This window comes from Leptodactylus fuscus, chromosome 2 (genome assembly GCF_031893055.1).
Source record: "Leptodactylus fuscus isolate aLepFus1 chromosome 2, aLepFus1.hap2, whole genome shotgun sequence".
Taxonomy (NCBI): domain Eukaryota; kingdom Metazoa; phylum Chordata; class Amphibia; order Anura; family Leptodactylidae; genus Leptodactylus; species Leptodactylus fuscus.
Genome location: NC_134266.1, coordinates 101,380,103 through 101,402,495, shown reverse-complemented (window position 1 = coordinate 101,402,495; position 22,393 = coordinate 101,380,103). Strand labels below are relative to the sequence as shown.

Here is a 22,393-nt window from a genome sequence, read left to right as displayed (position 1 = left end):
TCCATTTACTTTACCACTCCATCACCATATACTGTTTTGTACTATACTGTACTGTACAAAAGATAGAAAGAGGGACAAAATGCATCTTACCCACTTCCACTTTGACTCCACCCATTCCCATCTGTTTCTCTTTGTGACCCCACACAGTGTAAAATCCCTTCAGTCACCCTAACATGATATGCCCCCACATTATAATGTCTCCTCCCGACAGTATAATGTGCCCCTCTAGTGGCCCTCAGAGGTCAATGTCTCCTTGTAGTTTCCCCAACAATATTATATCCCTGTCATGGTACCAAACAAACATAAAAACCCTAATACTCACCTCATTCCATTTCCCTGCTTTTCTTCTCTACTGTCTCTGCTCCTGGAGGTTTTTAGGAACTACAAGTACAATGTAAGTGATGCCTCTAAGTCGTGCCTACTACTACCATAGCAAAGACAGACTGAATAGTGAAGCAGGGAGCAGACGATTCGACTTCTTGCTTCACCATTGTATGCATCCGGGACACGTCTCCAATCGACCACGACAGTGGGACAAGACTTGAAATCCAAGACTTTCCCACTGACTCTGGGACGATTAAGAGGTGAAGATGTATCACATGTATTGTGTATTATGGTAATCCCCAATGTTGGAATGGGAAGCCTAGGATACACCATACAACTACAAGCAAATATTACCTGCCACTCATTTGTAAATTTATAAAAAATTCACCTAAATATACCGTATTTTTCAGAACCCTAACTATAAGAAGCATCCCCGATTTAGACATTATGACATTTAGACATGATTTATTAATGTTAAATAAAACTTTCTTTGTGGTTAGAGGAATTCTAGGGTATGAGAGGGGTTTAATGACATGATGTTTACTCCTGTTAAACATATTGTATATTTCAACAAAAATGTTAATTTTTTTTTTTTTTTTTGCTCTACTGCACACACCTCTGCAAATATGTGAATGTGAACGACCTTTGATCATGTGAATGATCACATGCTCATTACATCATCAAAGATCCTTTACCATCCTTATCTTCTGGAGGCACGATGAACTCCACAGTGGCAAGAACTATGATACATTTACTAGGAATCTCTTCAAGTATATCCAGCAGAGCTGTGTGTAAATGTAGTGTGCAGGATAACTGTGTGTGCAAACTTGTCACAGAGGGTCTAACACTTTACAGGATCGAATTATTCACAGAAGGTAGAGATCTAATTAAAACATAGCTTTTATTTAAATATACTCTAAAATAGGCCTCAAATAAAACCAATTAAACCAATTAACCCATACGGTGTTGGCCATAAGTATTGGCACCCCTGCAATTCTGTCAGATAATACTCACTTTCTTCCAGAAAATTATTGCAATCACAAATTCTTTGGTATTATTATCTTCATTTAATTTGTCTTCAATGGAAAACCACAAAATGATTGTCAAAAAGCCAAATTGGATTTAATTCAACACCAAACATAAAAAAGGGGTGGACAAAAGTATTGGCACTGTTTGAAAAATCATGTGATGCTTCTCTAATTTGTGTAATTAACAGCACCTGTTACTTACCTGAGGCACCTAACAGGTGGTGGCAATAACTAAATCACACTTGCAGCCAGTTGAGATGCATTAAAGTTGACTCAACCTCTGTCCTGTGTACTTGTGTGTACCACATTGAGCATGGAGAAAAGAAAGAAGACCAAAGAACTGTCTGAGGACTTGAGAAGCGAAATTGTGAGGAAGCATGAGCAATCTCAAGGCTACAAGTCCATCTCCAAAGACCTGAATTTTCCTGTGTCTACCGTGCACAGTGTCATCAAGAAGTTTAAAGCCCATGGCACTGTGGCTAACCTCCCTAGATGTGGACGGAAAAGAAAAATTGATGAGAGATTTCAACGCAAGATTGTGTGGATGGTGGATAAAGAACCTTGACTAACATCCAAACAAGTTCAAGCTGCCCTGCAGTCCGAGGGTACAACAGTGTCATCCCGTACAATCTGTTAGCGTCTGACTGAAAAGGGACTGTATGGTAGGATACCCAGGAAGACCCCACTTCTTACCCAGGGTCCCCTTAGGACAGCGAGACATCCTCCATTTGCTGCCCCAAATTCAGCTCATTGGAGTGCTCAAAACATTGATGAGTTGGAGACAATGGTGAAACGGAAGTGCTCAGAAGACCAAAACACGGACAATGTTGTCAATGTAGTAGAAGGAACTGCACTCTCACCAGATCATGTGATATAACATAGATTTTATTATACAGATAATGGCAGCACTACGCATTTCAAAATAGCCCTTCCTCAGGTGAAATAACTCTAAAAAACATAACCAAAAAAAAGAAAACAATGTGGAAAAAATTTATACACACATCCGGGTATAAAAGAACACAATTTATATCTTATATACAAATCGTATTTATCTGCCAACTGAATTAGCATGAAAATTCATTAAAAACCCATAAAACATATGCCAGGTATAAAAACCTGAATGAGTACATCATAGGGGTGACTCAATGCATAATCCCTGATAACCCCAAAATCAAGAACCAAAAGAGCCTTAGTAAAGTGTACAAAGCATGAAAGCCTGCTGGCCAAAAAGTGAGATTGTGTATCAATAAAATGTGCCTTGTTCAAATGGACAATCGATACTATATACCGTATTTTTCGGACTATAAGAAGCACTTTTTTTCCTCCCAATATGGGAGGAAAATGTGTGTGCGTTTTATCGTCCGAATGCAGCGTGCGCAGTGTCTGTGTCCCGTCTATGAGAATCAAAAGGAGAGCAGCACGGTGCCTGCCTGCTCTGCCCCTCCTTCCCTGTCTGTGTCGCGTCATTGCAGGAGCGAGATATGAGAGGCAGGGAAGTAGGGGTGGGCCAGACAGGTGAAGGAAGCGTGGTTTCAAGCTTGCCGAGAAAACCACGCCTCCTCCCGTCTGGCCCGCAGGTGAAAGAGGCGTGTTTTCAAGTTTGCTTAGAAAACCACACCTCTTTCACCCGTCTGGCCCGCCCCTTTTTCTCTTCTTGCATAGCTTCACTGCAGGGTGTCTCTTTCCATCCATAGATGAGATATATATATATATATATATATATATATATATATATATATATATATGTATATATATATATATATATATATATATATATGTATATATGTTCAAATCACCCCCATATCCCTAGAATACATATAAAACAAAAACATTACTGTTGAAACACATACACATTTGGTATCCCTGTGTCCGAAAGCCCCCGGTTCTATTTACATTGGTGAAATATTATATTATTAGGTTATTAAATATTTCACCAATTTTTTTTGCTTAAAATTTTTTTTCCCCCTATTTTCCTCTTCTAAAACCTTAGAAGTCTTATGGTCCGGTGCGTCTTATAGTCCGAAAAATACGGTAATCCTTATAGATCTCAGGCTTAACACCATGTCACCGAATGCAGATAAACGCCTAGGGGGTATGTCTAACTGTTGTAGCACATAAAGCGACGTGTAGCAATATTGTTGCCTTACCTGATATACCAGACAAAGATGTATGTACATATCTCTGGATGTGTACTGACCCAGCGGGAATTGAGCTAATTTAAAAGCAAGTAAACGTAACGGGAGTGTCTATAGTCTCCCGTGCGTGCTTGGCCGTCATACAGGCATTCTAACGCGCACGAATGGAGACAGCATCCTTCGATACAGCATTCAGAGAGGAACCCCATGCGCATGCGTCCGACACGGAGGTTCGCGCATGCACATGGTGCGCTCCTAGCTCTCTGTCATTACATGTGTGCTTGGCTCCGTGAGTAGTGCTCGGTACGTAACCTACCCTTATCATGTGTGGACTGTATTAGAATATAGGGTTGATTGATCGAGATGCCAAAGGGGAAAAACCAGGCGTATCTAAGTCCTTTGACCCGCAGATAATTCAGGAGGGGCTTCAGCACCCAGTGTTTTTGGAGGTTGGAAGGCGCCAGATCTTGGTACAGCCTCAACGGGTTCCCATCATAGGCCAAATCAGTTTTATCTCTGTTGTGGCTCAATTGTGTGGATAAAACTTCAAATTTTATTTGGAATATTTAAAAACACATATATATTTGTATATATGTGTTTTTAAATATTCCAAATAAAATTTTTATCCACACATTTGAGCCACAACAGTGTAATATGAGAAATTAGACCCAATTGTGTATTATCAGTTTTATCTCTGGCAGCACGGAGAAGATCCATAGCATGCGTGTAGGAAAAGAGGGCACATACCACATCTCGTGGCAGGGCCCCAGAGCTGGGTTTCGGGCGGACGGCCCTATGGATCCTCTCCAGCACCGTCTTAGAAGCTGTCTCCCCACCGACCAGCGAGGAGAGGACAGCAGCAGCGGTGAGAGGGAGTTGCTGTATTAGGTAGGTCTCCGGGAGGCCCCCTAATGCGAAGATTGCGGTGGCGAGTGCGGTTGTCCAAGTCCTCCATTGCCAGGTACGTATAGTTAAAGTGGGCAGCGTGGGTGTCTAGGCACTCAGACATGGAGGAGGCCACATGTAGCACCTCTCCCGGACAGGACTCCAGCACATCCACTCGGCGGGTAATATTGTTGAAGTCTGCACGGAGAGCAGTTAACTCGCTCAACACAGGGGCAAGCGCGTGCGAGAGGGCTTGAGAGAGAGTCTTTTTCAGATATCCCTTGGAGATGGAAGCCAAAGAGCTGTCTTCCAGGGAACCATCCCCGTCAGAGTCAGGCGTCACCTCTCTCAGCCGGGCCACGTCACTGGGCGCCATCTCTGTGCAGGGAGGCTAGCAGCAGTGTGAGAACCAGGGGCACAGTGCTTACAATTAGAGATGAGCGAACAGTGTTCTATCGAACTCATGTTCGATCGGATATTAGGCTGTTCGGCATGTTCGAATCGAATTGAACACCGCGTGGTAAAGTGCGCCATTACTCGATTCCCCTTCCACCTTCCCTGGCGCCTTTTTTGCTCCAATAACAGCGCAGGGTAGGTGGGACAGGAACTACGACACCGGTGACGTTGAAAAAAGTATGAAAAACCCATTGGCTGCCGAAAACATGTGACCTCTAATTTAAAAGAACAGCGCCGCCCAGGTTCGCGTCATTCTGAGCTTGCAATTCACCGGGGACGGAGGTTTCCGTCCAGTTAGCTAGGGCTTAGATTCTGGGTAGGCAGGGACAGGCTAGGATAGGAAGGAGAAGACAACCAACAGCTCTTGTAACAGCTAAATTCCAAGGAGAAGCTTGTCAGTGTTACGTGGCACTGACGGGCTCAATCGCCGCAACCCAGCTTTCCCAGCATCCTGAATGGAATACACTGACAGTGTATTCCCGTATACCCCATATATACACCCCAAATCCCCGTTCCAACGGTGTGCCCCCCCCCACCTTCACCCCAGAAATACCCTGCAAATTCCCTAGCAATAGAATTGGGGCTATATACACCCACTATTTTTGCTACTGCCATATAGTGCCATTGTCTGACTGGGAATTCAAAGAATATATTGGGTTTACAAATACCCTCATTTCTTGCTACTGCTATATAGTGCCATTGTCTGACTGGGAATTCAAAGAATATATTGGGGTTACAAATACCCTCATTTCTTGCTACTGCTATATAGTGCCATTGTCTGACTGGGAATTCCAAGAATATATTGGGTTTACAAATACCCTCATTTCTTGCTACTGCCATATAGTGCCAGTTTCTGACTGGGAATTCCAATAATATATTGGGGTTACAAATACCCTCATTTCTTGCTACTGCCATATAGTGCTAGTTTCTGACTGGGAATTCAAAGAATATATTGGGGTTACAAATACCCTCATTTCTTGCTACTGCCATATAGTGCCATTGTCTGACTGGGAATTCAAAGAATATATTGAGTTTACAAATACCCTCATTTCTTGCTACTGCCATATAGTGCCAGTTTCTGACTGGGAATTCAAAGAATATATTAGGGTTACAAATACCCTCATTTCTTGCTACTGTCATATAGTGCCATTGTCTGACTGGGAATTCAAAGAATATATTGGGGTTACAAATACCTTCAAGTCCTGCCACTGCCATATAGTGCCATTGTCTGACTGGGAATGCAAATAATATATTGGGGTTACAAATACCCTCATTTCTTGCTACTGCCATATAGTGCCAGTTTCTCACTGGGAATTCAAAGAATATATTGGGGTTATAAATACCTTCAAGTCCTGCCACTGCCATATAGTGCCATTGTCTGACTGGGAATTCAAAGAATATATTGGGGTTACGTGCACCCACAATTTTTGCTACTGGTATATAGTGCCAGTTTCTGAGTGGAAATTCCCCAAACAATTTGGGGATTCATTCACCCTACATCTCAGGCTCTTGCCATATTCACCCAGGTTGTCAGTGCTGCACCAGCTCGTTCCCAGACAGCTCGGCCCGAAAAACACATTACCTATATAGAGGATTTGGACAATGAAGACAACATGTTCTAAATCTAATGTCTGCACCTTCTCCAGAATTAAAATAAAGGCAGCGTTTAACTTTCAAATAGCACTGCACAAAGGAAGATCTTATCAGCTTGTCTCATGACATGCTACTAAAAAGTGTCATTTGTGTATCTTAATGTAAATATAGTTGTATAAGCTTTTTGGGTTTTAGGCACTGCCAAGTTATTTATTACCACCCGATCCCTTATAATGATGATGACGCCAAAGTCACTGTGGGTGTTCAGAGCTCACAGCTTTGGTTGACATTTGTCTTGCTCTCTGTCGGTACCAGCTGTCTTTTTGGATACCGTAAAGTTATGTTGACTTTATTAACAGCTATAGAAGCTTTAGCCAGGTTGTGACGGTGTGTAACCCTAACAACACTAAGTGGGATACACATTAATAGTCAGTCTATGTACGCTAAACGTATCACTGAAGTAATTTTTTTTCCCTCTCCCCTAATATAAGAAAGGAACAGACATTAGACCTAGACCGGGGTTCGAGGCTTGTAAAAATCCAGTATTATTTGTTCTTCATGATGTGAAATATGTGTTGAAAAGCAACCCAAGATGAAGTCAGCCATGTGTGCCAGTGTGTTACTTGGCATGCCTTTGCTGGCCCCAACTGTAAGGGTCACTCTCCATTTCCTCCATTTTCCACTCCCCTTCACACCATTTGTGGTGAAGCAATGGGATGCACTGAAGTGCACCCTCTAGCCTCGTGTGGGACAGGGACATCAGATGCCACTCCAACCCCCTCGTCTTCCTCCGCCAGCCAACGGTGCGAAGATGAGAGGAGTGTGCTCTGAATGTTTTCTGCCTAGCAGAGGCTAGTTCTCACTTACGAAAATGGCCCCACTTTGACCTGTATATCAGGCACAATGGTGTAGGTTTCAAAGAAACATGGCACCAACAAGTTGAAAAACGTGGGCCATGCGTGGATCGTGTTTGAGTCTGGCAAGCTCCAGATCTGCTACCAGGTTCCAGCCATTATCACAGGCGCAAAAATGCCAGGCCCCAGGTGTAGCAGGGAAAAAAAAATGCCATCTCAGCCAGGATGGCATCCCTGACCTCGGAGGCACTGTGCTGTCTGTCCCCCAAGCTGATCAGTTTCAGCACGGCCTGCTGACATCTCCCCACGCCAGTGTTACAGCGTTTGCTGCTAGTAGCTGGGGTGGAGGTTGCAGCATCGTAGGGTTTCAGTCTACTCCTGCCATAAATTTTGGCCTGGGAGAGGAGATAGGCCACCCCAGTTTGCACCCGGGGACCAGACTCCACCACATTCACCCTGCCTGTCATTAAAGATAAGCACTGCAGCATCTCTGACCACAGGCGCTTGTCCATGTGTCGGTGGTCAAGTGGACCTTGCAGCAAAGCGCAGAGCTCTGGGCCCGACTGATGTTATGGGACACATGCAGGCGCAAGGCAGGGACAGCACACCAAGAGAAGTAGTAACGGCTAGGCCCAGCATAGGGAGGTGCCCCATCTGCCATCTGCTGACGGAAGGCCTGGGTATCCAGAAGCATAAACAAACACCAACATCTCCAGGGCCAGCAGTTTATCGATGAGGCTGTTAAAGGCTTGGGCATGGGGGTGGGTTGTGTTGTACTTCTGCCTGCAATGAAAAGCTTGGGAGATGTGGAGTGGCTGGGAAGAGGCGCATGATGGTGCAGGCCAAAAGGGCGCATGAGGGTGAACTCCCCAATGTGTCAGAGATAGGTGTGTAGGTGTCCTTGCATCATATACTTGCACCATACTTGGCTTTGGAAGTTAATTTTGTGCCAAAAAGTGGTTAAGACAGCAATACCTCAGCTACTCCCGTTACACTGTCTATTGACAACTCCAGCCCTGAAATTACCACCTTTGGAAGTGGACCACCACTTCTAAGATCCCAAAGGAAGCAGGCAAGAGATGTGCATTGCAGAAAAAAAGATGAAAAAATAAGTGTAGGCAGTAGAGCACAGAGGGATCGGAGAGGACAGAGCTGGTGTCGGCCAGGTATTCCCACAACATGCGCCTATACTTGTCCCTCCTGGTGACACTAGGCCCCTGAGTGGCAGTAATTTGTCCAGGGGTGGGCCATTAACGTGTTCCAGACCTAGGAATAAGTCTTCCAACAGGGTAGAGTTTTGCATGCCTTTGCTTCTACCCACTGTTTTTGCTGCTTAGCTTCCCTCCACATCTACACTGCTTTAGCCCCTAAACATCACCCCAGTTTATGCCTTTGCTTCTACCCTGTTTTTTTGTTGAATTAGCTTCCCTCCACATCTACACTGCTTTAGCCCCTAAACATCACCCCAGTTTATGCCTTTGCTTCTACCCTGTTTTTTTGTTGAATTAGCTTCCCTCCACATCTACACTGCTTTAGCCCCTAGACATCACCCCTGTCCATGTGGGGTCGGTGGCCTCGTCATCCACCAACTCCTCTTCCAATTGCGCACTGCCCCCTTACTGCAAACCGCACATGACCACAGCTTGCCCTGATGGCAACTGTGTCTCATGATCCCCACTGAGGTCCAGACAAGTCGGTGGCGGGTCCAAAACCCCAAGATTGGAAGGAAATGGCGGATGCTGCAGTATTTCTAACACCTGTTCCTGGTGCTCGGGCCTGGTCTGTGTTGTACCCTGCACCCTGCTTAACGCAGCTGCCATATCCGGAGTTGTGCTGAGCGCTTGCTAATGTTTCGTGTCCAGTGCAATGGATGGGATGGGATTTCACATAAGTCTGCCACTCATGGCCACTCATGGTTGAGCAACTGAGGGAGTTGACTTTGACGAACCCGAGGGTTTTGGAGTTGGAACTACATCAAAGGTCTGTGCTGCTCACACACTCTGCTCAACACATGATATGTTTAGTGCCAGCAGTGTGGAGACGTCGCACAACAGCTGTTGTTCCAGCAGGTACAGGCGTTGTAGGAGTGCATAGAGGCTAGCAGCAGCAACTATAGACTTTAAAAACTATCCGCACAAGCGCCACACTTTCACCAGTAGCTCAGGAACATTGGGGTACCTTTTTAAAAAGATTAGCAGCAATGAGTTAAAAACGTGGCCCAGGCATGGAATATGTTGCAGGCTGCCAAGCTACAGAGCCGATCCCAGGTTACGGCCATTATCACACATGACAACATGCCTGGGCCCAGGTGCAGTGGCAAAAACCACATTGCCGTCTCATCGAGGATGGCATGACTCACTTTGTAGGCAGTGTGCTGTCTGGCCCCCAAGCTGATGAGCTTCAGCACGGCCCGCTGACGTCTCCCCACACCAGTGTTGCAGCGTTTCCAGCTCGTAGCTGGGGTCAATCTAACAGCGGAGGAGGAGGAGGGTGGTGTTTCAGCCCTCCTCCCAGGAATGTTTTGTGGGGAGACAAGTCAGGAAAATTCTTGAAACAGGCGAGAGTTTTGCATCTTTGCCCTTGCTGCCTATGGACATCCCTTTGCCTCTAGCCACCATTTTCCCTGCTTTGCTTGCCTCCACATCCACACTGCTTTTGCCCCTAGACATCACCCCAGTCCATGCCTCTGCTTTTACCCCCAGTTTTTTATGCTTAGCTTGCCTCCACATCCACACTGCTTTTGCCCCTACACATTACCCCTATCCATGCCTGTGCCTCTAGCCATAACTCTGCCACCCATGGAAACTCATGGTGCAGAAAGTGAGGGAGCTGACTCTGAGGAACTCTTGGGTTTTGTAGCTGGTACTCCATCAAAGGTCTCTGCTGCTCACACACCCTGCTCAACATACGGTATCTAGGGTTTGAGCGTGTGGTGACCTCGCACAACAGTAGGTGCTTCAGGCAGATGTAGGCCTTGCTGGAGTGTATTGCGGCTAGCTCCAGGTACTGTAGACTTGGGAAAGTGGGTGTCCAAGTGCCCCACTTTCACCCTTATCTCTGCTAATTTGGGGTATGTTTTTAAAAATCGTTGCACCACTAGATTGAACACGTGGGCCAGGCATGGAACGTGTTGGAGGCTGGCAAGCTCCAGAGCCCTCCAACAAGACAAAAAAGCCTGGCCCCAGGGGCAGCGGGGATAAACTAATTGCCATCTCATCCAGGATGGCATCCCTGACCTCAGAGGCAGTGTGCTGTCCGTCCCCCAAGCTGATGAGCTTCAGCCCGGCCTGCTGACGTCTCCCCACACCAGTGTTGCTGCGTTTCCAGCTTGTAGCTGGGGTCAATCTAACAGCGGAGGAGGAGGGTGGTGTTTCAGCCCTCCTCCCAGGAATGTTGTGTGGGGAGACAAGTCAGTCTACCACATTTTGCGACCCGGTCCATGCCTCAAGTACATTCAACCACTGTGCCAAGATTAAAAGTTAGCGTCCCTGTCCGCATGCACTTGTCCATTCATAGCTGGTCACGTGGAACTTTTGGGCAAAGCGCTGAACTTAGGGACCGCCTCATGTTTGGGGAAAAGTGCTGGTGTGGACGGCACAGTGAGGTGGCGCAGTAGCCAGCAGGCCCAAAAAGGGCAGAGTGTCCACAAGCCAGGACCCCAACATCTCCTGGGCCAGAATTTTTGAGATGAGGCCGTTGAAGCCTTGGGCATGTGGGTGGGTTGTGCTGTACTTTAGCCTGGAATGAAAGGCCTGGGAGATGGGGAGTCGCATTGCAAAGTGTGTAAACCACACTCAGTTTGTCCTCGACCTATACATTTAGAAATTATCTCCCCCAGCGAGGAACGTGGCCTCGATGGGGGAATTTTTCTAAGGAAGCTAGAAAAGAGGGCATCTTGGGCCTTGCTGGCTCAGGTCTAGCTTCTGTCATGCAGCTGTCTTCTGCCTCTGGACATCCCTTTGCCTCTAGCCACCTTTTTCCCTGCTTAGCTTGCCTCCACATCCACACTGCTTTTGCCCCTAGACATCACCCCAGTCCATGCCTTAGCTTGTACCCCCAGTTTTTGCTGCTTAGCTTGCCTCCACATCCACACTGCTTTTGCCCCTAGACATCATCCCTATCCATGCCTCTTCCCCTAGCCATAACTCTGCCACCCCTGGAAACTCATGGTGCAGAAACTTTGGGAGCTGACTTTGAGGAACCCTTGGGTTTTGTAGATGGAACTCCATCAAAGGTCTGTGCAGCTCACACACCCTGCTCAAGATATGGTATTGTAGGGTTTCAGCGTGTGTGAATGACGGACAACAGCCTGTGTATGGACAGATGTAGGTCTTGCTAGAGTGTTTTTAGGCTAGCAGCGACTCCTGTACACTTGCAAAAGTGGGCGCACAAGCGCCGCATTTTCAACAGTAGCTTCGGTACGTTTGGGTATGTTTTCAAAAAACGTTGCCCCACTAGGTTAGACGTGGGCCAAACATGGAACGTGTTGGAGGCTGGCAAGCTCCAGAGCCGCTACCAGGTTCCAGCCATTATCACAGGCGTAAAAATGCCAGGCCCCAGGTGTAGCAGGGAAAAAAAAATGCCATCTCAGCCAGGATGGCAACCCTGACCTCGGAGGCACTGTGCTGTCTGTCCCCCAAGCTGATGAGCTTCAGCACTGCCTGCTGACGTCTCCCCACACCAGTGTTTTAGCGTTTGCCGCTAGTAGCTGGGGTGGAGGTTGCAGCGTCGTAGGGTTTCAGTCTACTCCTGCCATGAATTTTGGCCTGGGAGAGGAGATAGGGTACCTCAGTTTGCAGCCCGGGACCAGACTCCACCACATTCACCCTGCCTGTCCTTAAAGATAAGCAGCATCCCTGACCACAGGCGCTTGTCCAAGTGTCGGTGGTCAAGTGGACCTTGCAGCAAACTAAGGGCCCACCTGATGTTGAGTGACACGTGCTGGTGCAAGGCGGGGACGCCACACCGGGAGAAGTTGTGACGGCTAGGGACGGCATAGTGAGGTGCCACAGTTGCCATCAGGTCTGGGAAGGCGGGAGTTTCAACAAGCCGGAACACCAACATCTCCTGGGCCAGCAGTTTAGCGATGTTGGCGTTCTAGGCTTGCGTGGGTGGGTGGTTAGCGGTGTATTTCTGCCGGCGCTCCAATGTCTGAGAGATGGTGGGTTGTTGTAAAGAAGCGCCTGATGGTGCCTTTGATGGTGCAGGAGAAGGAGATAAGACAGAAACAGGAGAGGATGAGGGAGAAGTCAACAAAGTTGCGGAGGCAGATGACGTGATGTCCTGGCTCGTCCTCTGGAGTGCATCGCCAGCACTGTGAGCAGAGGCAGTGGCATGAACGGCGGGCGACGTTTGTCCTGCCGTTGCTGCCTGCCACTGATTCCAGTGCTTGGATTCCAAATGACGGTGCATTGAAGTGGTGGACAGGTTGCTCTTCTCAGGGCCCCTACTCGATTTCGAGAGGCAAATTGTGTAGACGACACTATATCTGTCCTCGGCGCATTCCTTGAAAAAACTCTACACCTTCGAGAAACGTGCCCTCGATGGGGGAGTTTTTCTGGGCTGGGTACAAAAGGGAACATCTTCGGACATTCCGGGTCTGGCCTGGCTTCGGCAAAGCTGTTGACCTCTGCCTCTAGCTACCCTTTTTGGTGCTGCACCTGCCTCAACATCCACACTACTTTCCCAGCTTGACATCCGCCTTGTCCAGGTGGGGTCGGTGTCCTCGTCGTCCACCACCTCCTCTTCCAACTCCTGTCTCGCCTCCTCCTCCTGCACAATGCGCATGTCAACTGGCTGCCCTGACAGCAACTGCATCTCATCGTCATCGATGAGGGTGGGTTGCTGGTCATCCGCCACCAAATCGACCGGAGATGGAGGAGACTCTAGTGTTTGAGCATCTGGACACAGATACTCGTCTGTTAGGTCCGTGGAATCGCGAAATGGAGGGGCAGGTTGCAGTACAGTCAAAGGAAGGGAGAACAGCTCTGGGGAGCAGGGACAGTTGGGGTTATTGTTCTGGGAAGATTGGGAATTTTGGGTGGAAGGAGGACAAGACTGTTGGGTAAGAGGAGGTAGAGGCTGACTGGCTGGTGGACAATGTGCTTTAAGCGTTATCCGACAGCCATTGCAAGACCTGTTCCTGGTTCTCGGGCCTACTAAGGCTACTAAGGTTAATGTTGAACTTTTGTGCAAAGTGCAGAACTTAGGGCTCGCCTGATGTTAAGGGACACACGCTGGTACAAGGCTCAACTCACCCTAAGTGCCAAAAACACTGCTGGTGCAAGGCTCTACTCATGCCAAGGGCCTCAATCTCTGCTGGTAGCTCAGCTTAAGGTCCTGTAACTTTATTTGGAAGGGTTCATGTTAAGGGCTAGAAAAGTGAATTTTGGAAGGTCTTACCACATCACACACACACACACACACACACACACTCAAAATGACAGTTAAGGGTGAGGGCTTTTGGATTTCCCATTGTCTATTGCATCCGTGGTTGTCATGGGGAACGTGATTTAAAGGGGTGGTTGTTACTGTTTGTTGAGCTTAAATTGGGGTTTGTGTCCATCCATTTGGGGAGTAAAGAAGGTTTCCAGGTATTTTCCCACTTTGTTAGAGGTTTTTTTGAATGTGGAAAGTGTGTAGTTGTTAGGCTGTGATGTTGGGGTAATAGAGGGTCTTTGGTGTGTTAGATGCCCCCAGACATGCTTCCCCTGCTGTCCCAGTGTCATTCCAGAGGTGTTGGCATCATTTCCTGGGGTGTCATAGTGGACTTGGTGACCCTCCAGACACGGATTTGGGTTTCCCCCTTAACGAGTATATGTTCCCCATAGACTATAATGGGGTTCGAAACCCGTTCGAACACACGAACAGTGAGCGGCTGTTCGAATCGAATTTCGAACCTCGAACATTTTAGTGTTCGCTCATCTCTACTTACAATCACTCACCAGGCAGAATTGCTGGCCTGGAAGTAGGGAGCCTGCCTGTGTCCCTTCTGCTCTGCTAATGAGATGCACGGCTCAGGCTGCTGTCAGAGCCGGACACAGCAGGTGGGGAAGTCACTGCTCAGAGCTGGCTTGTTACACTTATTGCTGGAGGGGGAAGGAGTGCATTCTCTTGCTGGAGGTAGGTATATGCCAGCAGTCTAGGAACACTGACAGGGCTTCAGAATGCACTCCATTCACCGGTGGGATGCTGCAGGCGGCAGTCGCGCGAGTTTGAAGGCCCAAGATGGTGGGCGGGAGAAATAGGAGAGTAGGCCCAAATCTTCCCAGTCCCAAGTACTCCACTGAGCAGCGAGATAGCACCCCCAAAGTGATCACTGAGGCATGGGGGAGTGCCTCAGGGTTCTTTGGAGAGTTTTTAGCTATGGATTGTTAGTTTAGCCGATGGATTACATTCTGCAAGCTGAGGAGCTCCTCTTCATGTGCCGATTAGCCACGTCCCCTGCCTCAGTAGATTTTGAATAAGTCAGTTTTTATTCATATGCTAATTAGCCTCTCCCGGAAGTCTCTTCGTGCACAGGCTACAGTCTTCTGTATATACAGCACAGGCTACTGCTGACTCCTCCTCCCTGCTCTCAAGCACAGACACATAGCACACAGCAGGGATTGGAGAGTTGGCTGCCAACTTCCTGTGCACTCTGGAGGCTAATAAGCATTTTTTTCCCCCTAATTTTCCTTCCTCCTCTTCCCCTCTGCCCCTCGCTCCTATTATGACTGGACCTCTCCCGGGATTCTCTGGGGGTTGTTGTTGTTGTTTCTACTATTATTTTATATTTGAATGTACTGTTCATACTTGTGTTTTTTTCTATTCATGTTTCTTTGTGTTATTGGCCTATTTCAGGCCTTGTTGTACTTAAAACTTGCAATATAACTTTGAATTGGAAAAAAAAAGAACTTATTTAAAATCTACTGAGGCAATTTACATACAAAAGGTACATGTCGAATAGCCTTTCTAAGGGCTATGCAAGTGTGTGATTAGTTAAAAATGACTTTTGCCAATGATAGAGCCCCTTTTAATGACAAAGGTGAACTGAATACAATGGTCTTTAGGAAAGACACTGCATCCAATAGTCTTTTAAGATGGGAGAGCGATCACTCTCCTTCACACACCAAGTGTTCCCCTTATTAATGTTGGTGCTTGATATAAAAAAAGCATTTGATTCTGTCCTCTGGCCTTACCCATATACTCTATATGCATTTGGCTCTCCACCAGTGGTTTAACTAAAGTCTTGTGGGCTCCAGTGTAAACTTTTGTCCGGGGCCCCCCACCCCCTCCCTACAGCAAATTCTTGATGTGATGCAACCCTTCACAGTATAATATGCTCCACAGTGCCCTTCCCCCACAGTATTATATGCTCCCCACAGTGGCCCCCAACCAGTATTATATGCCCTACATAGTGGGCCCCATCCAGTATTATATGGCCCCTGCTGGGATTAATAATAAGATGTTCTGACTCCTTCAGTATATTACTATGGCCACCCGCATACATATTGCATCCCAATGGCATACTCCAAGATTATTCTACCCTGCTGTGTTGCATAGAATTAACCTTATTGTGTTGTATGAATGAATAGAGGCTACTCGCATTGATTCATCTGCTCAGTTTGAGGGCATCTGGTGCCCTTGGTTGAGACTACCCAATCAGGTCTCCAGTCACGCTTTGTTTTGTTTTTTTTGGCTAACAATTCACAGTAAATCTTTGAAGTTTAAATAGTGATTATAGAGTGAATCAACTCTGCAGATGCAATGCATGTGTTTCACTTGAAAAAGTGCAGCTATTCACGTTATGTCGGTTTTAAAAGTTTTTTTTTTTTTTTATGTATTCTAGGAGTAACACTGCTTCAAGTTCAGTAGCTGTGAAAGTTGGACATACAAATGATTCTTCAGCCCATGAACCCACCTCGGCAAATGTAATGAAAGGTACAAAACTATGAAAACTATGTAGGGATTTAATATTAAATATTTGTATGGATGATGGGAGAGAGTAGTAAAGACTTATTGACAGCGTTTATTAAAGGGGTTGTCTGCAAACACAAAAATCATGGCCATTACAGTCTCTCTCATGCACACGACCATGTGTACAGTCAGTGTGCTAGCTGTGTTTTTTATGGCTAGCACACAGACTCGTTCATTTCTATGGTCCCATACACACGACAATTTTCACGGTCCAGTGTATGGGACCGTGAGCAAAACTCAGGACTAGTCTTACTCCTGTCCATTTTGCGAACTGTGGTCACTGGTCGAATGAATGGGGCCGCAGAAGCACGGACAGCACACAAATGACATCCGTGTGCCGCACATGCTGTTCAATCACAGCATGGCAACATCCACACAGTTGTGTGCATAAAAGTCCCATTAAGAAGGATGCTTTATACACACAAACAAAGGAACAGTCATTTGATTTTGGAAGTTTAGTAATTTTTCAGAAAGCTGTCATGTGTCATCAAAGGAAACAGATGTACCCCAGAGAGCTGGGTGAATGGGTTTGAAAAGTGAGCGCCCATGAGTGTTTTGTACCTGTCCACGCCGAAACCCTTTTTTCTTCTTAACCGGACACAAAGTCCTGCATGTCCGACTTTGTGTCTGGTTACAAAAACCAGTTTCGCCGCGGACAGGTGCAAAATGCTCACCGGCGCTCACTTTTCAAACCCATTCACTTGAATGGGTTTGAAAACTGACTACCAGGTTTAACGTGAAGGTATCACGTGACTTCCTGTATTTCCCCCTCACTGAATGTGTGCACTGTATAAAGTGAAGATGCGATCCACTGTGGAACGCACCAGGGAAGATGGTAGCCGATGCATTCCACAGTGGAACACATCGGTACAAGTTGTTCTAGAACCAGGGGGGAACATAAGGGAGGAAATTAACTGACGGGGAATAGGGAATTGGATAGAGAACTGCGATATGTTGTGTGTGTGATCCTTAAAATGTGCCAGAATGGGTAGAGTGTTGATGTTATTTCAGATGGTGGATTTATGTTTGGATATACGGTCCCGTATTTGTTGGGATGTCTCACCAACATATATGAGACTGCATGAACACTTAATGAGGTACACTACGAAGGAGGTTTCGCATGTCAAGAAATCCTGTATGAGAAATTGTCTACCAGTATGTTGATAGGAAAAATATTTACTTTTAATAACTGACGAGCATTGTATACAATGTAGACAAGGAAACGCATCTTTCTTGGGGGTAGCCAGGAATGTTTGTCTTAGAATACAATTGAAACTTCCAATGTCTGCCCACACCGATGTTTCTCTAATATATTTGTTACTTTTAAAACATGTAGGTGAAGAATGTTTGAATTCCTCCACATTGCGAAAGCACGTTGTAGTAGAGGCCAGTGTTTTTTTTATGATATGTTTAAGTTTTTTGGTGAAAATGGATGATATTTCTGTACAAAAGGTAACAGTTTGAAACCATGTATGTCCTATCCATTGTATTATCTCTACTTATTGTTTGTGCTAACAAGTCATCAGGGCATCTTCTTTCTATGAAATGATCTTTCATTTCATTAAGACGTTGTTGTGTACCAGGGTTGGTCAGTGTCCTTCTGACTTGCAGGAATTGGGAAGTGATTTCTTAGTATTGGGTGGGTATTTTACTTGTGTAAAATAATCTATTCCTGTCAGTGGATTTGGTGTATAAATTAAAATCAATATTGCCTTGTCTTTGAGGGCCCAGGTATCCAGAAAGTTCATACGTTACTGGTCATAGTGAATGGTAAATTGTAATTCAGGGGTGATGCTGTTTAGAGTAGAATGATATTGTATTAGAGATTCCAGTAAGCCCCCCATACACAAAAGATGTTGTCGATGCCTAACGATGTCAGTACAATGAATCTTTCTGAAAAATGACATTGGAATAAATATTTGTCTTCAAAAATGTCCATAAAGATATTTGTGTATGGGTGTGCTACGTTGGACCCCATAGCTGCACCTTGTACCTGAAAGTATAGATTGTCTCTAAACAAAAAATAATGATTATATAGTTTTATTATTTGTAGTAAATACATACAAATTTTTAATTCATCTCCTGTAATATTGTTGGTGAGAAATCTCTTATTAGCTTCTATGCCCTTTTGATGTTGGATGGAGGTATAAAGGCTGTAAACATCCCAGATTAGTAGGATACTATCAGATGGCCATGGCAAGATGTCTCTCATGGAGCTAATGAATTGTGAAGTGTCAAGTAAAAAAGAAGCGGTGGTCCAGACAAGAGGAGTAAAGATCTTTTCCATTACATCCACCACGACGGCTACACTAATTAGACGCCGTCATGGTGGATTACATGGAAATAGAGTTACCGGTAAGTTCTAACTCTGGTTTTTGGATTGTAAGCCCTTGTGGGCAGGGCCCTCTATCCCACTGTGCCAGTCGAACATTGCTAGTATTATATCTGTTTGTATATATATATATATATATATATATATATATATATATATATATATATTTTTTTTAAATGGAATGGCAAGTGGTGCTAGGACAGAATCAGTGCTTGTAACTATAAGGCATCCTGAGGGTTTTTTGAGTCGTTTAGGGATTTTAGGTAATATATAAAAGACAGGAGTGATGGGTACGGTGCTTTGTCAAGAAATCTATAGTTTTTTGGTCTAGAATACCTTTTGTCTGATACTGTTCCAATGTGGTATGAGTGATGATAGAAAGGGGGTTTGTTGTCAGTGGAATGTAGGTCATATTGTCTTGTAAACCATTACAAGATTGTTCTTTAATTGTCTCTTTGTACTAAGATGATGGAAGGTGTTCAGGCCCTTAACGTTAAAAGAAGATATTGTGATATCTGCCATTGAAGGAAACAGAGGAGGAGGGAAATGGAAAAGTCAGGCAGGAGATTAGGGAGTAGATTAGTGGAGAGGGTAGTAGTAGTGGTGTGAGAGAGAGGAATAAAGAATTCAGTGCACTGTCAACTTTGCCGAGATGCACACAAATGTTGGAAATATCAGTGCCGTTAGTTTCAGCACTGATACAGCTCCGCTTGTGGCGAGCGACCTCAGTGACTGTGATGTCTGGGATCCCTTTTCTTGGGCCACTGATTGGCCTCAGCAGTCACATGACTGCTGAGGGCCAATCAAAGGCTTAAGGAAAGGACCTGGTGATGTTGCATGTCAGTGTCGAGTATGTCATTCCCCGCTTGTTGCACTGTGAAATGTCAGCTCTCCAGTTTTTATGCTCTTTTTCCTGATTTTGGAAATAATCCTACAGGTGGCCCTAATCTTTTGCCTGGAAATTCGACTGGGTTCAGAAGTTAAAGAGCTCCATGTGATTTGAGGCCTAATTTGGACATTTACACTGCATTGTAGAAGCCACAAGATAAAATAAATAATTCACCGAAATATAACCCCATTTTAGAAACTACACCCCTCAATGAATTTCTCAAGGTTATTATTTTGAGTACTTCACAAAGATTAATAACGTAGTGCAAAGTGAAAATTTAACTTTTTAAAGAAATATGCCATTTCAGTGCCCAATGTGTCGTGCTTACTTTATGTCATCAGAGTCATGCACTCAAAATTTTTAAGTGGGTTATCAGAGGTACTAAAAAAATGTATATGTAGGTGTAAACTGCTGTTTGGGCATGTGCTGCTTTTGGAGTATAGACTTGGAATGACTAGTTTTGGGTGCCAAGGAGGATGTAAAAGGATGTTAATTTTGAAGATGGAAGAACAGGACACATTCCTTTGGTTCCCTGAGACAAATTCACTAGATCCCTCTGTATGCATCACATGATGGGTGGAATGTTAGCATGAAACAGTTGCGTGACCTCAGGAAAATACAAATGTATTTCAGCGCAGAGGGTGTCCAATGGAAAGGTGGTAGAGAGTGATGTAACTAAATGAGTTGGGAGGGTGATCAGTGCTTACAATTTCTGTAATGCCAGGTCTTTCTTGAGGAGCCCAGATGTGGTGTTCATCAATGCTCAAGATATTAATGCAATTCAGTGATAGTAGCAAAACAGTAAGCCTCCGAATCTGCTGTACCTCCTGTTATGATGTGCACAAAGCCCAAAGGGTGTTGTACAGATACATCAAAATAGCTGCTTAGAGCTCAGTAAGCCAGCTAATTTTCATCTGTGTTCTAGCAGTCCCATATGAAATTGTTTGGGAAAGTTACCAGCCACTTGGGTACTGGTAGCACTTCTTATATCAGAGGCAGCCAAACTCTGGGAGAGAGGGATAAGTCCATTAGCATTAAGAAAGATGTGTTGGAGTTGAGCCATGGGCCCCAGGTATTGTAAAATCTCTCAAAGTAGTCAATTCTGCTGGCTTCTATCTTTTTGAAAAGCATTATAAGGCTGAGGCACCATGTTGTAGAACTGCTGATTTATTGTTGCAGATTTTGCTGCACTTTTTTGAGCCAAATCCAAGAATGGCTATAAGAGGAATAGAAAATATATAGGAAGCCTTTCAGGGGATATACAGTACAGACCAAAAGTTTGGGCACACCTTCTCATTCAAAGAGTTTTCTGTACTTTCATGCCTATGAAAATTGTAGATTCACACTGAAAGCATCAAAACTATGAATTAACACATGTGGAATTATATACTTAACCAAAAAGTGTGAAACAACTGAAAATATGTCTTATATTCTAGGTTCTTCAAAGTAGCCACCTTTTGCTTTGATTACTGCTTTGCACTCTCTTGGCATTCTCCTAATGAGCTTCAAGAGGTAGTCACCGTAAATGGTCTTCCAACAGTCTTGAAGGCGTTCCCAGAGATGTTTAGTACTTGTTGGCCCTTTTGCCTTCACTCTGTAGACCAGCTCATCCCATACCATCTCGGTTGGGTTCAGGTCTGGTGACTGTGGAGGCCAGGCCATCTGACGTAGCACCCCATCACTCTCCTTCTTGGTCAAATAGACCTTACACAGCCTGGAGGTGTGTTTGGGGTCATTGTCCTGTTGAAAAATAAATGATGGTCCAACTAAACGCAAACCGGATGGAATAGCTTGCCGCTGTAAGATGCTGTCGGAGCCATGCTGGTTCAGTATTCCTTCAATTTTGAATTGTCAAGGACCTGTTTTAGCCCATCTACCTCTGATTGGTGTCTTCCAAATTAAGAGTATGTGCTGGTACCACGGACACAGAATAATTCACTGTATAGTCAATTATCAGTTTCCTTGCACACAGAGCTACTCGCGGCAGGTGTACCAGAGTAGACTGTCTCACAAGCGTTTATTGTTATCTTATAGAGTATATGTTTGACCAATCATCATTGTACTCGTAGCATTATGCGGCAGACCTGGTCCAATCATCTTTTTTGGTGTAACAACTGAAGAATGCCTAATGTCCATTCCTTGTGTTCTTTAGCCCAAACAAGTCTCTTCTGCTTGTTGACTGTCCTTAGCAGTGGTATTCTAGCAGCTATTTTACCATGAAGGCCTGCCGCACAAAGTCTCCTCTTAACAGTTGTTGTAGAGATGTGTCTGCTGCTAGAACTCTGTGTTGCATTGACCTGGTCTCTAATCTGAGCTGCTGTTAACCTGCGATTTCTGAGCCTGGTGACTTAGATGAACTTATCCTCCGCAGCAGAGGTGACTCTTGGTTTTCCTCTACTGGGGCGGTCCTCATGTGAGCCAGTTTCTTTGTAGCGCTTGATGGTTTTTGAAACTGCACTTGGGGACACTTTCAAAGTTTTCCCAATTTTTCAGACTGACTGACCTTCATTTCTTAAAGTAATGATGGTTACTTGATTTTCTTTACTTAGCTGCTTTTTTCTTGCCATAATACAAATTCTAAAAGTCTATTCAGCAGGACTATCAGCTGTGTATCCACCTGACTTCTGCACAACACAACTGATGGTCCCAACCCTATTTATAAGGCAAGAAATTCCACTTATTAAACCTGACAAGGCACACCTGTGAAGTGAAATCCATTTCTGGTGACTACCTCTTGAAGCTCATCAAGAGAAAGTCAAGAGTGTGCAAAGCAGTAATCAAAGCAAAAGATGGCTACTTTGAAGAACGTAGAATATAAGACATATTTTCAGTAGTTTCACGCTTTTTTTTTTAAAGTATATAATTCCACATTTGTTAATTCATAGTTTTGATGCCTTCAGTGTGAATCTACAATTTTCATAGTTATAAAAATACAGAAA

General features: G+C 45.1%; 1 protein-coding gene across 6 annotated transcripts in view; it reads left to right on the top strand.

The window, feature by feature from the left end:
• Window positions 1–22,393, top strand: part of DCAF6 (DDB1 and CUL4 associated factor 6) — a 196,827-nt gene that overhangs the window by 126,338 nt on the left and 48,096 nt on the right. For all 6 annotated transcript variants that reach the window (XR_012715055.1, XM_075264279.1, XM_075264278.1 and 3 more), the window contains one exon: window positions 16,106–16,197. Coding sequence is in view for 5 of the 6 variants with exons in the window: in XM_075264279.1 (XP_075120380.1) it covers window positions 16,106–16,197 (92 nt within the window). In the remaining variant the exon portion in view is untranslated. The remainder of the gene's footprint in view (window positions 1–16,105; window positions 16,198–22,393) is intronic.